We start from the raw sequence: 17,029 nt of genomic DNA, 5'->3' as shown, positions 1-17,029 counted from the left end.
TCACCCAGCCATGAAGCTTGCCGGGTGAATTGAACCAGTCGCTGTCTCTCAACCACCATCTTACTTAACCATAGTTGCTATTCTGCCTGTGCTTCCAAATGACGCTTCTGCATTTTGTAGGATTGTTTTTGTTTTGTTTTTCTAAAAAGTCAGTTTTTTAAAAAAGGAGTTTTAAAATATTAGAAGTGCACAAAGTGTAAGATGCGAATTATTATGCAATGATGATGATGATGTTGTTGTTTTTTTATGCAGAAAATGCCTTTTGACACTTGTTCCTTGTATCCCGAACAGCAGCTCATTCGCATACATTTCTTAATAAGCCATGCCAAAGTTAGAAAGCAAACCTATTAGGAGGCTGTCATCAAAATCCTTAAAATATGAATGGGTTGTACATTATGAAGATTCCTACTTAGAGAAGCTTGCTGTGGTATTATTACCTCATTGATTTAAAAGATTAAAGCCATACTAACAATAAGCAGATTTCAGAATCCCCTAATCCAGAGCTTCTTCAGTACCATTAACTACTTTACACTGTCAGGTGTTCAGAGACAACGAAGAGATTCTGCCGTTACACAGCTACGAATTAATCTCTTTTCAAAACCAACATGCAAAGTCTCAGAGGCCCCTTCCATAATGCAGATGGATTAGCACAATAATGCACGCTGCACTCTGTGTTTGGAAAGAACTGCCTTTCAGACACTGACCCAGAGAGAGCCACAAAGTAAGTTAGAAAAGCCGAGGCTCAATGACAACTTGGAAACTGGGATTCCAGCGAGACTTTTAAAACAGTGGCGGATCCACAATGCATCTGGAAGCCACTGGCTCCTGACAACCACAATGATGACTAATCACCACCACTTAGGATCTGCCCATTACCTATCTATCTTCCTTTGTTTTCCTCAGTGCTAATAGGATCCTTTTATTTTTACCATGTAAGAGGAGGAAGCAGGAGGCAGGAAGGGAGTGTGAACCAGCAGGTAATTTTAGGACAGGGGTGGGAAACTGTGAACCCCAACTCCCCCCAACCACAGTCACCATGGCCAATGGTCAGGAAAAACAAGAGCTGTGCTTCAAAACCATCTGGGGAGCCACAGGTTCCTCATTTCTGCTTTAGGGTAATAACCCAGATCCAAAGCTCTGCCTGGAGTTTGGGTCATGCACGTGCATGTTTGGCCTGGGGCAAGCTATATACATCATGCACAAATGCACATGACACACTGACAATGACTGCTCTTTCTAAAGAAAAGCAGCCTGTTTGAATCTAGAAGTGTGTTTCCCAAACTTGCACAGCCAGCTATTTTTTGGGACTACAATTCTCATCATCCCTGACCACTGGTCCTGCTAGCTAGGGACGATGGGAGTTGTAGTCCAACAAGAGCCGGAAACACTGATCTAGAAGCCTCAGGTGACCAGGAGGTGCCTCATCCTTTCTCCATTTTTTCTACTGGCCATTTCCCCTTTCCTCCAAACTATCCCCAAGATCCACATGTGTATACCAGATGTGAGGGGGGAAGGCAGATCTTGAGTAGGAAGATGACCCATCGGAAATGGTAAAGGACCCTCACCCTACTCATGGCTTCTCTGATAAAATTTGCTGCAGCTGCATTGCGTGCATTTCTGTATAACATGTTGTTTGCCCCTAAGTATAGAGATCCCATTTGTTTCTTATACATCACTGTGTTGTTCTCTAATATCCAAGTGTGAGTGGGTGACGCATATATTTCATTCTTTGGGTGCCAGCTTGACAAATCTGCACATTTGCTTCCAGCGTTCTTATATATTAAAGCTGTGAGAAACAGATGAGCACACACTTTGCAAATCTCCAATGCGCACTTTGTTTTCCAGGAATGCAAGGGGATATATTGCCAGAGTGCATTGTGCAAGTTTGTGGGATTTAAAAAAACCACAACAACACCCAAACAAACATGTTTTGGACAGGTATGAATTCACTCAGAGACTTCATAACTCCAAGGCTAAGAAACTGCCTCCCAAAATAGCTTCAAAAACATATTGATTTTTTAAAAACAAAAACAAAAAAACACATGCTATTTTGCCACTAACATCCACAAAGAAGAAGAAGAAGAAGAAGAAGAAGAAGAAGAAGAAGAAGAAGAAGAAGAAGAAGAAGAAGAAGAAGAAGTGGCAGCAATGGGATACTTTTTAAATGGTATATTTGCCCACTGATATCAGAACCATCTCTACCATTAGGTAAAGTGAAGAAGCTGCCTCAGGAAGCAGAAACTTGGGTGGGGGCAGGCAGCAGCAATGAAGTATTGGAAGAAACAGTTGAATATGCTACACAACATGCCTTGAACCTTCAAGCCATCCTGCCATCCTCTGGTGTGGTGAAGGGAAAATTAAACTAGAAGTCCAGTTGGTTTCAGTACGTGGAATGGAGAGGGGCACCATCTTGATCTTCACCTTTATTCACAACGATTTACATGTCACAAGGAGTTGACTTCCTAGGTAATGTTGTTACAAAAAAGAATCTCACTCATCTCCCCCACAGCAAGAAGGGGGAGTTGCTGCCTCCCATCTGGATCTCACCTTTTGCAGACTATTATGGAAGCACAAAAAGACACGCTTTTCTCTGTATCAGGGCTGGAAACGGCATGGGAAGAATAAGAAACCCACCGAAGGGCCAAGAACATCACGTTCAAGGGAAGCGAGGGGCAAGGAGACCATGGCAAAGAGATATGAAGAAGGGTATAGTGTCAAAAAGTAAAGAACTTAAACTAAAAATCCTAGCAAGGCGTCCTTCCCCTCCCAAACAAATCAAGCAAAAATTCTGCGTCATGTTCTATCTAACCTAGTGGTACAAGTAACTTTCGTTATTGTGGTTTGCAGGGCATTAGGGCCATCCAAAGACAGATGGGAAGCAGCAACATCGTGGCAGGGGGATTGGACACCACTGCTTTGTGACAAATTACCTTGCTGACTGGACCTCATTAGAATATAGCACTCTGCCTGTTTAACTGAACACTTTGTTGCAAACTAGGAGATAGTGGAAGCAGTGACCTTGGGAAAGGCTACCTCTAGCAAAAAGAGTCACGTCTTGTCTATCGAAAGAGAAGTGAACTCTAATAAACCAGGTATGGTATTTTTAAAATGTCTTTTTAAACCACCAAAAAGTCTTTAAAAACACTCTCCTGATAAGGAACTGGCAACTTCATCCCCTAGTTTGGTGGGAAACTGTTCTCAGTTTAGTGCGCAGAGCTTTCCATTAAGATTTTCCACATTAACAAAAGGCATGGAAGTTCTTGTCCTGCACAGTTTGTTAAAAATCAAACCCTGTTTATGACCTTGTGTGTCAACCCCAGACACACGCTTGGGGGCTGTGCTGCTCCTTCTTCCACACACACCTCTGTTGCCTTGCACAAAATTCACATGGACCTTATTTTCCCAACAAAGACGGCTCCCTCCTGGTTCCTGCCGAATGGCAAGCATTTTGGACTATATCAAGGGGAAGTTGAGGTGTCACACCTTACATTTAAATTTGGGGTCCTCTGTTTTGAAATGGCAATTTCACACCAGGGCACTAAATAGCCAAAGCTGCCAGGATCTGACATATTTCTTCACAACAATAACAACAACCCCAAAACACTATAGCAGCTAGCAAGTCAGTGGGGAATGTAATTTTCTTGAAATGTCCAAGTCATTTTGGGTAGCTAGTACATATATCTGAGGAGCAACTAGGCATGTCCTAACAAAACAGCACCGGTTTCCAAAGGATGCAAAAGACATGAAGTTACGTTTGAAGATCTATGTTTTGGCAGAGCAAATGTGAACAGCCAGTTATATTAGCAAGCGGCCATTTCATGCATGCCTAGCGCAAGCCAGTGAATTTTCAATGATTTGTGGTGGGCAATTTTAGTCTGACACTCTTTAAGCTCTCCGATGAATGTTACTTATATAAAAGGCCACTAGCAAATATCTACTGTCTGTTCAGACATCCTGTTTGGGAGAAAGTAGCTCTAATTTCAGTGTTAAGTTTAGCTACGTATTGAGTCCTTAAATGGCACAAAACATTCAATAGTCAGTAAATTTACAATGCAAAGGTGTGTAGAGTTCATAATACAGTTCTTGGATTTGGAGAGAGATTACAGGTTTCCATTAAATTCTCTATTTTAATTATGGAAGCAGTGTATCTCTTTCTCTCTCCAGCACAAAAACAAACAAGCAAAATCTCCTTGCAACACACATTTTCTCTGACCAAAAGTGAAATGTCAATCAACCAAGCAGCTCGAATGCAACAGTTGTCATATGATAGGTAGAAAAGGTAATAATAGTAATAATAATAATAATAATAATAATAATAATAATAATATACAATGGCCCTTTGTTGGATGATTGTTTGAGGTGTTAGAAGGCAATGAGAAGCAATTGTAGGATGGTTGATTACAGTAATTTCACTATTTTCGAACAAATGAAAAACACAAGTTACATTTGAATACTGCATTGTGTGAAGGCACTCAGAGAAATATATACATACATACACACACACACACACACACACACACACACACACACACATATATATATGAATGAGAGAGAATATGTTTTGTCTAATTAAATGTATGAGGCCTGTTCTTCAGATAGGAAGGACAGTAGCTCAGTGGTAGAGCATTTGCGCTGCATGCAGAAATTTCCAGGTTCAATCCCTAATATCTCTACAGGTAGGTAAGGCTGGAAATGCTCATTGCTCTGAAATCCCAGAAAGCTGCTGCCAGTCAGTGTGGACAATACTGAGCTAGATGGACCAAAGGTTTGTTTCAGCATAAGGCACTTCCTATATTCCTTTGTGAGTGGCAGGAATTGGCAACCCCCTCCCAGTGGCAAGTCCTGTTCCTGTGGCTCCTGTGTACTGGACTGTGTGCATGCTTAGGGCAGAGTAGAGGCATCACGACACAATACGCAAATGACCCATAGTATCCTGCACAACACACAAAAGTACACTTCATTCACCAGCCTTCTCAGCTACATATTGCAGTGCTATGCAAAAGGAGCAAGCCGTTTCCAGCTGTGCTGGTCTAAAGAACTGCAAGGCATTTGCTACTGCTGCTTCATCATGCCCAATGGACACCTGTTGGTCATACATCACTATCAGGGATGGGGAGCATGTGGCCCATCAGATGTTGTTCAACTCCAATTCCTAGGCACCAATTCCTAGGGACCTGCTCTCTCTCCCCACCCACAATGATCAGGGAGTGGAGAAGGCCGAGTGCGGAGGCAAGCGTGGCGTGGCTTCAGTGGCTGGCTCTTCTTCCTCCTGCCCCAGAGGGGAAAGAGGGAGGAAGCAGTCCCTGGTTGGTGGCAGCGACAGGAGGAGGAAGAGGCGGCCAGCCGTGGAACCCAGCAAGGTGCGGCACAACTTCAGCGGCTCATGGTTCCTTCTCCTGCTGTTGCTGCTGCATAACAGAAAGACGGGGGAAGCAGCTCCTGGCCGGTGGCGGCAACAGCAGGAGGAGAAGGCCAAGCACAAGAGGGGAGGAGCTGCTGGCCATTGAAGCCACACTGCCACTGTGTTTGGCTCTGGTCCCTAGCTCTTCCTGGCATCCTGACGTCACATATGTGTCATCAGCCCCCCCCCCAATCTTCTGTGCAGGTTGGTGCTTCTGACAGCCAGTATGACCCATGCTCAGGGATGATAGGACTTGGAATCCAGAAAAATCTGGAGGTCCACATGTTCCCCTGCTGTAGAGTTTGGGGACCAATAATAATAATAATAATAATAATAATAATAATAATATATTTATACCCCACCCATCTGACTGGGTTTCCCCAGCCACTCGGGGCAGCTTCCAACAAAACACTAAAATACAATAACCAATTAAACATTAAAAGCTTCCCTAAACAGGGCTGCCTTCAGATGTCTTCTAAAAGTTTGGTAGTTATTTTTCCCTTTGACATCTGGTGGGAGGGCATTCCACAGGGTGGGCGCCACTACCAAGAAGGCCCTCTGCCTGGTTCCCTGTAACGTGGCTTCTCGCAGCGAGGGAACCGCCAGAAGGCCCTCGGCGCTGGACCTCAGTGTCTGGGCAGAATGATGGAGGTGGAGACACTCCTTCAGATATACTGGACAAGGCCGTTTAGGGCTTTAAAGGTCAGCACCAACACTTTGAATTGTGCTCCCACCAACTAAACAGCAAGAAGTAGATTAGGCAATACCTTTAAAGTCTCCACATTACCTGGGTACTTCCTCTGAGGCACTTAGTAATGCCAAGCTCTAAGTATTATACGTGGAACTTTTATTTTGATACTTGTATTCTGGCACTATTAAATGGGGCTGTCAAAAGAAGATTTGTAGTTCCTTAATTGCTTGACTTTTAAACAACCAACCGATTTTCATATTAAATTTGCATATTACCCAAACTGCCGTATGGGCGTGTTTTTAATATATCAAAGAAGACAGATTTTGTTTGCGAAAATTTAAGTGATCACTCACTGTTAGCAAGGAACGGGACCTTTAATATTTTATTGCTCATTCCTCCTTACCCAGAAACACACCGAAAGCAAAACAGCCTCAAAAATAAGTATTGTGCCATGAACTTACAGCCTCATGAATTAAAATTTGCCCCATCTCTGTTTCAAGTTACCCTCTATGTATAAAACAACTATAACAGTGCATTCCAGCGCATGACTACTCAATATTAAGTGCTTCTGAGTTCAATGGGACTTGTTCCCTGCTAAGTGTGTGTAGCAGGGATGGAGAGCTTTTCACCAGACCTCCTCATTTGGCCCAGAAACCACGCCCATCTGCCCCAAATCTGATGTCATATGTGACATCAGGTGTGGAACAGGAACAGATGCAGCTGAATTGGCAACTGTTGTGGCCAAAATCTGTAGAAAGCAGGAATGATGTCTCTGTGCATCGGAAGTTCAATCCTGTGTGGTTCAGGTGCGTGAGAGAATTCCCTTGCATTTTTCCTTTCGCTATTTCTTTAGTGGCAGCATTGAGACCCTCCACCCCATCCCTCCCTTATTTGCTCTGGGAAGGGAGAAGTTGGAAAGCCTCTCTGGGTTGATAGGTGGTGGCAGAGCTAGTCAGGCAGCAGGGCTGCCAGCTGTAGCTGCCAGTGTCAGGTGTGGCCCCCTCCCCACAAAGCATGGGGTCTAAGAGAGGTGACCTTTCCCCACCACAACAGGGGTGTCCCTAACTGTGAGCATAGCTGCATCTTGTGCGTTGACACAGGTTTTCACATGCAGGTGAGATGGAATGGGTATACCCTAAATGGCCTCAGCCCTGTATACCTGAAGGAGCGTCTCCACCTCCATCCTTCTGCCCAGACACTGAGATCCAGCACTGAAGGCCTTCTGGTGGCCCCCTCAATGTGAGAAGTGAAGCTCCAGGGAACCAGGCAGAGGGCCTTCTCGGTAGTGGCATCCACCCTGTGGAACGCCTTCCCATCAAATGTCAAGGAGATGAGTAACTATATAACTTTTAGAAGGCATCTGAAGGCAGCTCTGTATAGGAAAGCTTTTTTATGTGCAATTATTTTTTATGTTTTTATGAGTGTTGGAAGCCACCAAGAGAGGCTGAAGCAACCCAGTCAGATGGGTATGATATGAATAATAAAATTATTATTATTATTAGTAGTAGTAGTGGTATTATGCAACATGGAGGATATGGACAAAACAAGGGCATCTGTAACACTCTGGTAATGGTGTATTACCCTATGTAAAGCAGCCAATTTTATAGAACCATGGATATGACTGCAGGCATCAAGCCTTCTGCTGGTTCCATATTTCCTGGGATTAGAGAATCCATCTTCATTACAATTCACTAATTATTTCAATGATCTTTTAACATTCCTGTTGCTTTTCTTACAACAGGAGGCAGCTGTGGCTGCACTGCAGTCATTTCAAGCAACAACAACTCCTACAACAATACTAAGCTGCCGCCACCATGGGAATCTGCAGCTATTCCTACTCCTTTAACTGGTTTATCAAGTGACAAGAGTGTAAACAGATCTCATTTCTCTGTTGACTAAGCCAATTCGAACAGATTTTATGCCTTCAGCAGCAGGAAGAAGAGAAATTGGCCAGCAGTATGATGTACACAGTACAAATTTTTATCTGTCATACCTTATATTTAACCCTAGGTAATTTTAAAGATGCTACACAGCAGTCATAAAGTACCATTAATGCTGGAATGTAGCTAAAAAAATTCTAATCAGAGTAAACCCACTGAAACCAATGACCAAAATCAGTCCCATCCATTGATTTCAATTAGTCTGCTCTAAATATGAGCAGTACCATACAATTCATTGGGTGGTAAACAATGATAGTCCTACTCAGAGTAGACCCACTGAATTTAATATACATTACTAACTTAGGTTCATTAATTTCAGTGGGTCTTTTCTGAGCAGGACTTGGTTGAATACAACCCATTGGGCCAAATTCAACTAACTGGTCTCATTATGGCCAGCCCATACAAGGACTTCCCCCTTCTTCCCTCCCCACTGAATTGGCTGTGTGTGTGTGTGTAATTAAGTAAGTAGAACTGCTTACATATGGAGGAGAGGAGAGATTGTTCCATTGAGCAAGCAGGAATGCATGTGCTGACAACATGTGTGGCAGTGTGACATTGAATCCAACCTATTGTACAGGGTGAGTCTTTTAAAAGAGGCCCTGTGGAACAGGTGTACTCTGTATCCATGGGGCCTCTTTTAAAGGACTCACCCTGTATATTAGCTTGGGTTATGTATGCATGTATTTTATTTACTGAATTTATATTCCACTTTTTTCTCCAAGGAGTTCAATGTAGCATACCCTGAGAGTAAGAGTCTTATGCTCTACCATATAGATACAGACCCGGCTTTTTCCCAGTTGGATATGCAATATGCCCCCTCCATCCAAACTGTTACTGGAGGCTGAAGGGTTGGGAGGCAATTTTCAGCTCCATCTGAAAGATGTCTACAAGCGCAGAGCTTCATTTATCTTCACACGAGTGAATAGCAGACATTCACTTACATAGGGAGAGTAAAGGGCTTTTTATGTTCCATTCGGCGTTCCATAAAAAAAAGTTGGACTCCTTTCTGAAGGTTAAAAATCCATCATACACACTGCTATGGATTTACTTCACACACACTTTTAAAAGATATCCTTAATTTGGGATGGCTCCCTTTGCATCATGAAACGAGATTATTCTGATATATCTGGTTGACTTTTGTTTCCTTGACTTTAGGATTTGCCAAACATCGCAAAAGCAAACAGGAGTCCAGGCTCATTTTATTATGCCTTGGACGTGAATTCTCATATGCAGCTAAGCAAAGATTAATCCGTGAGCAGAAGCTTCCATTGGGAGAGCTGACGTCAGCACTTCTGAGCAGAAAGCAGGCACCCAAGTGGGAGCACAGCGGCGATCCCTCTGACCCACGTTATTATCTTTGCAGTGAGCAATTTATTTTCCTGAGCTCTCCAGGAATTAGTTACACCTTCAGAGCAAACCCCAAGAGTTTAGCTTCTAATCATTTTTGTTATCCCTCAGTAGGGCCCACAATCAGACACTTTCCTTGGACTTCCAGTTGAGGACAGGGTCAGTTCTTACCGCCTTTCAAATATGACTACCAGGTCCCTAACTCCAAAAGAGGTGCATCCACTATACATTATTTGGAAGAACTGTGGAGCTAAGTAATGGGCCTCTTAATCCCAGGATATTTTGTCAGTATTGTCATACCTTGGGAAGTCGAGTGCCTTGCTAGTCGAACGTTTTGGCTCCCGAACGTCACAAACGTTACGGTTTGACTGTTCCGGTTTGCGAACTATTTTTGGAAGCCAAACATCTGAAGGGGCTTCCGCAGTTTCCGATTGGCTGCAGGAAGCCGTGCTTTGGTTTCCGAACATTTTGGAAGTTGAATGGACTTCCGGAATGGATTCCATTCGACTTCCAAGGTACGACTGTATGACAAGCACATTCTGTAATGGCGTGTGTGCTAGGGAGGAGCTACAGAGCCAACTCCCCAGCACCAACATCACTGATGTTTATCAGGGATAGAAGTGTGTCAGGGCAGGGTGATGGTGAGGTTGGGACCATGCGAGTACATTGGCAGGACAATCACTGATCACCATCAGCCTGTCCCAGCCCAACCCCATCAAGGTAAGCAGCAGCTAATTAGAGAACTCTTTTGGATTTTTGTGTGTATGTGTGGGGAAAGGAAAATGAATTAATTTGAGACATTTGGGTCTGAAGATTGGGGAAATATTGCTGAAGAGAAGGTAGAACAAGTTGGATGTCATCCTAGAGTGAGTTTTTTGAATAATTTCTTTTATGTAACTGACAGGTAGAAAACCAGAAGTCCTTGTCATTTCTCTTTCTTCTTCTTTTTCTTCTTCTTTCCTTTCCTTCTTTTATCATTTTTTCTTTCTTTCTTTTTGTTTTGTTTTCCTTTGATGTCCTCTGGTCTGGGCCATTATTGGGGTCCAAGGATTAGAGACACATGAAGGTGATGGATGGTTGGGTGAAGGACATTGACTGAGTGAGAGGCAGGGAAGGGAAGACCTGCCAGAGTGAGCAAAAGGAAAGCTCCCAGGTAAGAGTTTGGAGGAGGGTCCACCACTTTCTGTGTGAGACAAGGGTTAAGATCCACCTTTGAGAGAGGACTCTGTGTTTCCTTCCTTCCTTCCTTCCTTCCTTCCTTCCTTCCTTCCTTCCTGTTTTTATTTAGATTAGTTTATTTCATCTTACTCTATTATGAAAAAACTTTAATAAAATCTTACAGGGTGGGGGGAGTAAGCAGGGGCAATGCCTCCACATGTGCTGCTACTAAAACAAGCTATGACAAATGGTCACGTTGCTCTGCTTACCTGTTTGCCTACTGGTTGTGTGAACAGCCTAAGGTGGACCAGACAGGGAAAATTGTGCCTTCTTATCACGTGACTCATGAAAGAAAGGCAGGATGGAACATTATCACTTGACAAATATTTGCTCCGAAGGGATGGTATGAAGGCAAAGAACACTGGCACACTATCAAACTAAAGGCTTAGGAGGGAAAGGTGGCTCACTTACATTCGCAGAGGAATTGCTGATCTCTACTTTGGACACGGCTGCTTGATACAAAGCCATCCTCTCCTTCAGTGAGACCACCTCCTGGGGCTCCTTGTTGCTCTGGCTAGTCCCTCCTGGCTGTCCACTGGCTGATTTCTTACCACCTACGGAACCTAAAACAGAACAAAACAAGACAAGAACACAAGGGTATGAAGAAAAGGATTATTTCTGTGTGAAGTAAGGAGGAAGTGGAATGGTTTATATTTATTTATTAAAGGCTGCATTTATACAGTGGCGTAGCGTGGGTTGTCAGCACCCGGGGCAAGGCAAGTAATTTGCGCCCCCTAACCCGTGGATTTGCGCCCCCTAACCCGTGGATTTGCGCCCCCTAACCCTAACCCCCAGATGTTGCGCCTGGTCGGCTGGCCCCCCCTGCACCCCCCACGCTACGCCACTGCATTTATATACCCTTTCCATAAACAAAAGTCACACGGGAGCTAGTTTGGATTGGATTGTGGTATAAAAGAGTAACATCTGCAACAAATGATTAAAAGCCCCTAAAACACAATTAATGAGTCATTTTAAAATCATTTTGCTTGTACCAGAGATAGGCAAAACTGCTACTTTCTTTGTTTTTTCCTTAGAGAATTATACAAACGGCCACTGTGCTGCATCTATTCAATATTTCTATAGTGCGTAGATGCAGCTGTTTATTATATTTAGTACAATGAGCTGATTACCTGTTATCAGATTGTTTTACCCGTTGTGACCTGCCGCTGGCTTTGTTGTTTGTTTATTTGTGATATGCTTACCGGGCTGCTTTCCTATGATGCAAGCCGGCCTTACAATGGGAATATGGGTTATAAATGTTTTAAATACGTGTTTTTAATGCTGCATGTGGCAGCTATGAATCAACAGGAGGCACCTATTGGCTTTCCTTGCGTCGGGAACCTTTCCTTGGATTCTCAAGGGCGTTCAACGCCTACTGAATGGGAAAGCGGGATAGCAGTAACACCAGTTCCAGAAACTGGTTAAGGTTAGAAGGCTTCTTGCTAGAAAAGAGGGAAAATCTAGATAATCAGAGGATGCAGGGAAAAATAAGACCTTCTGAAGGTCTTCCTTCAGAACCCCTCCATCATAGGCTCAGGTTGTATATATGTGTGTAAATAAACCACATATCATAAAGACACCGCAGTCTCCACTGTGCCTCATTTCCAAACAAAATACAAATCCTGGGGAGCACCTAGGAATCTTGCTCTGCTCAGCTATAGCGGTGGTGTGCAACAATACAATAATGGGCTGGATGAGCTTTGGGGTCCCTTCCAACTCATTCTATAATTCTATGAATGTGATCTCCACAATTCAGTCTTTTACTATTAATTATTTTGCCTGCAGGACTGTGATAAATCCTTCGCAATAATTAATTATTTTGACCTCCCTTGAAGTACTGCAAAATGAAGTCACTGTGCAGGGGCTGACTACTCCCAAGCCCACAGGTTGTCCCCTTAGTTCTGTAAAACTTTTTGTGAAAACGCAAAACATAAATTACTTCCTCTATTAGCCTCACAACCAGGTCAGTAATTTTCCTTCCAACCGGCAATTAATGACATTATTCCTGTCAAATATGTGCATTTTCTTGTCATAATATGCTTTTTTATTTGCAGCTTAATGAGCTTAACAACCATTTTATTGAGCTCTTAGCTGGGCTACAATATAACCTTTTCAGCAGAGGGGAACAGGAAACCCAGCGTTTGTAAATTTGACCAAAAAATATACCTATGTATTACACCTGTGCTTGTTGATTTCAACCATACATTCACACTTTTCCAAGCGTGCGACTGAAATGAGCAAAATTACAAAAGACTATGGAGCCAAACACCATTTAGGATCAATTTATGCACTTAATGTTCCAGAAAGAACAGCGCCATTTCCATGCGCCTTCCATTCGACTCTGTAAGCACAATCCAGCATGTGTCTTACTCAGAAATAAACCCCACTGAATTCAATGGAACTTGCTCGCAGAGCATCGGATTGCAGCCTATGAGGCTTGCAGGTGATGTCATCGTGATTTGTTACCAACACTAAAGGTAAAGGTAAAGGTACCCCTGCCTGTACGGGCCAGTCTTGACAGACTCTAGGGTTGTGCGCTCATCTCACTCTAGAGGCCGGGAGCCGGCGCTGTCCGCAGACACTTCCGAGTCACGTGGCCAGTGTGACATCGCTGCTCTGGCGAGCCTGCAGCAGCGCAGCACACGGAACGCCGTTTACCTTCCCGATTTAAAGTGGTACCTATTTATCTACTTGCACTTTTAGGGGTGCTTTCGAACTGCTAGGTGGGCAGGAGCTGGGACCGTAGACGGGAGCTCACCCTGCCGCGGGGATTCGAACCGCCGACCATGCGATCGGCAAGCCCTAGGATTTACCCACAGCGCCACCCGCGTTACCAACACTACTTTGCTTTAAAAGTCCTTACATTTTTATTGGTGTTTGTTCCTTCTGCTTCGATCACAGTAGGGGATGTGAGGCTGGGAAATTGTTACAGGCTCTCCATGCACAGCTGATGAGATTCATGAGTTTGCTAGGATTTTCAGCGTCTCAGTCATTTTCAGCCTCACTTTATAACCCTGTCCTTTTGAAAGTTTTATTTCTTAGAACACAACTTTACAACAATAACTCCAGAGACATGGTGGGGCTTCATACAGGATGGCATGAGTTGAGACACCAGTGAGCAAGGAGGAAGGAAATCTTGGCCTCACTACCACACAAATGCTGAAAATCCACATATGCTTGAGAAGCCAGTCACACAAACGTTAGAGCAGCGTTTCTCAAACTTGGGTCTCCAGCTGTTGTTGGACTACAAATCCCATCACCCCTAGCTAGCAGGACTAGTGGTTAGGGATGATTGGAGTTGTAGTCTAATGGCAGCTGAAGACCCAAGTTTGAGAAACACTGTGTTAGAATATGCAGAAGGGTCAAGCTTTTTCTAAAGGTTGCAACAAGGCATTAAAACAAGATCTGCAAAGCTTGACTTTGGGTATATACAGTAAGAATGACATGAACTCCCTCTCCCACCGGCAGTGACAGCCTATAGGACTAGTATTAGTACTATAGTACTCAAAACATTTCTTGTTTTCTTGTCATTTAGTTATGCCCATTGTAGAATGTAAACTTGGTTTCATATGAGCTGTTCTATTTCCGTCTGGAAAGAGTATCCTGAAAACCTTTCAGGTTGCTCACTCACAGAGAATAGGCAATTGCATTCAAGAACAAGTAGTGCTATTTCGTTCTTTCTTATTCTCACTTCCACTTGTTATATTCAAATAGCAAGTAATGGTTGGAATTGGGAAAGGATTTCAGAGAAGCAGCTCTTCCAAGAATTACTGGTCCTGAGCACTATGTATCACCTCCAGCATCAAAGCACAAGAGTGGGAAACAAGATATTATTATTATTGCCTTAATTTTGTATGCTGCCCTGTACCCATCGATCTTGGCACTTCACAACATAAAATTACAATATAAAGCATTATGCCAATAAAGGCCAGTAAGGTAAAGGTAAAGGACTCCTGGATGGTTAAGTCCAGTCAAAGGAGACTATGAGGTTGTGGCGCTCATCTTGCTTTCAGGCTGAGGGAGCAGGCATTAGTCCACAGACAGCTTTCTGGGTCATATGACCAACATGACTAAGCCGCTTCAGGCGCAACAGAACACCGTGACGGAAACCAGAGCGCACGGAAACGCCGTTTACCTTCCTGCCACAGTGGTATCTATTTGTCTACTTGCACTGGTGTGCTTTTGAACTGCTAGGTTGGCAGGAGCTAGGACAGAGCAACGGGAGCTCACTTCGTCATGGGGATTCGAACCACTGACTTTCTGATCAGCAAGCCCAAGTGGCTCAGTGGTTTAGACCACAGCGCCACCCACGTCCAATAACAACAATATAAAACACACAAAATACATAATAAAAACAGAATCCAGCAGGGCTTTTCTTTATGTTCTTAAGATACAAATAGATTCTCTGCCCCACCCCCACCCCTTCTGGTCAAAAGTGTCATAAGACTAAATCTTGTAAGTTTACGTGAACTTACATCCATATACCATGAGCAGTGAATTCCTTTTCAAACTCTTGGGCTGTGTGTGGCACGTCCCCTATAATGGCTTTGTTACTATTACCAGAATACTAACTTAGTTTAGTAGCTAGAATTTGCAAGATTTTTCATTGGTTCTTAAAATAGCTTACTGATATTTCTGGGCTGATTCTTCTTCTTCTTCTTTTTTTATGAACAAGGGACAGAACAAAGCAATAGAGGCTAAAGCCAGACAATAGTTTCTTTCTTAGAGAGTTGAAGGTGATACAGTTAGCATTGCTCCCTGTGGTTTCCTATAAACTTGTTTCTTTTTATCCTGCTACCAGCTGTGGTGTGCCTGGATGGCAGAAGCGGCAGACAAACCTACAGCTGGAGAAAAATACACCTCTGTGCTGTTGCTGTTTTAAGCGCACCTATCTAGAAATACTGGTTTAAAGAGCAGCAGATTCATGCTTGTGCTGACTCAATGGGAAAGTTGCATGAGGCTGTTAACATGAAGTTTTGATTATACACCACATCTTTGATATGGCTGCTATCATAAGAGGAATATAATTAGCCCTATGTCTGAATTGAAACCCAGTGGACTCAGTTACACTTCTTCTTATAATACAAGAAGATTCCTGCTGGATCAGACCAAAAGCCCCTTGAATCCAACACTCAAAATAGCTAAACATATGTCAGTAGGAAGTCCACAAGAGACTCATGAGTGTAACAGCGGAATGGAGTGTCATTACCCGCACTGGGATCCCACAGCTAATTCTCCCCTGGTCTCCTCACTGGCCCAAATAGGACTAATTTAGCCAGATAGCCCTAGTGATCATCTAATGTTTATTGGATGAATTTCCCCCCTAAATTGATTTTTGAATTCTGAATTTATTGTTATTCACGTTTTATATTGTATTTTATGCTGTTTTTTGTTGCATCAATTTAGTGTTTTAAATTTGTTCTTAGCTGCCCTGAGCCCGGTTTTCTGAACCGGGAAGGGCGGGGTATAAATAAAAAGTTATTATTATTATTAAAGAGCGGAGCTATGGGTGGCTCACCCATCTTGGGTTCAGGCCCTGCCCACTGCTAACATGCCAGCAGAACCCCCCCTCAAGGAAATGCTGCAATATTGACAGAATAAGTGTTCCTCAACCCTGCTTTTATGTAGTGGAGATTACATGATGGACTACAGCAGTGCAAAGTAGTCTCTGTCCTTCATTCTGCTACGGTTGAAACACAGCTGGTGCAGGGCAGTAAACCTTCCTTGTGATAAAGGGCTTTCTCCAGTGAAAATAGGGGTGTCCTGTTTAATAATAATAATAAAAATAAATAATAATAATTTTATTATTCATACCCTGCCCATCTGACTGGGGTGCCATTCTGGGCAGCCTCTAACATATAATAAAACATTAAACATTTAAAAACTTCCCTATACAGGGCTGCCTTCAGATGTCTTCTAAAGGTTGTATAGTTACTTATCATCTTGGCTTGGGGGTGGGGGGAGAGGTTGCATAACTCCATTCCCTCCAACATTTCTCCAATGAAAATAGGAATGTCCTAAGGAAAAGCAGGACATTCTCAGATCAAATTAGAAGCTGATATGGCTTTTGTAAATCCAGGATTGTCCCTGGAAAATAGGGACACGTGGAGGTCTGTGCTTAGAAACCAGAGCAGCAAGGTCAATTTCCCCTCAGTTGGTTAATACTATGAAATAGCTGTTTCTCATGCCGTGGGGACAACACTGTGCTCTTAAAGCACATTCAGAGCACATCCCCCCCCCCAAAAAAAAATAATTCTAGGAAATGTAGGTTGTTAAAGGATGCTGGGAATTGTAGCTCTGTGAGGGGTAAACTTACAGTGTCCAAAATTCTTTGAGGGAAAGAATATGCTCTGAATGTGCATTAAAGGCATTGTGTGTTAGCCACATCGGAGTGCAGTAATACTCAGAAACACACCAGCAGGTGGAGTCTTC

The 17,029-nt window shown here is 43.3% G+C and overlaps 1 protein-coding gene across 1 annotated transcript in view; it reads right to left on the bottom strand.

Annotated features, from left to right (window-relative positions):
* Window positions 1–17,029, bottom strand: part of XIRP2 (xin actin binding repeat containing 2) — an 80,284-nt gene that overhangs the window by 46,337 nt on the left and 16,918 nt on the right. Inside the window, exon 2 of the mRNA XM_083495718.1 lies at window positions 11,009–11,160. Within this exon, the coding sequence (XP_083351844.1) occupies window positions 11,009–11,065 (57 nt within the window). The 5' untranslated portion in view covers window positions 11,066–11,160. The remainder of the gene's footprint in view (window positions 1–11,008; window positions 11,161–17,029) is intronic.

Source organism: Podarcis liolepis (assembly GCF_965112155.1).
Source record: "Podarcis liolepis genome assembly, chromosome: 1".
Taxonomy (NCBI): Eukaryota; Metazoa; Chordata; class Lepidosauria; order Squamata; family Lacertidae; genus Podarcis; species Podarcis liolepis.
Note: the sequence above shows the minus strand (reverse complement) of the source record. Positions and strands in the feature narration are given on the sequence as shown.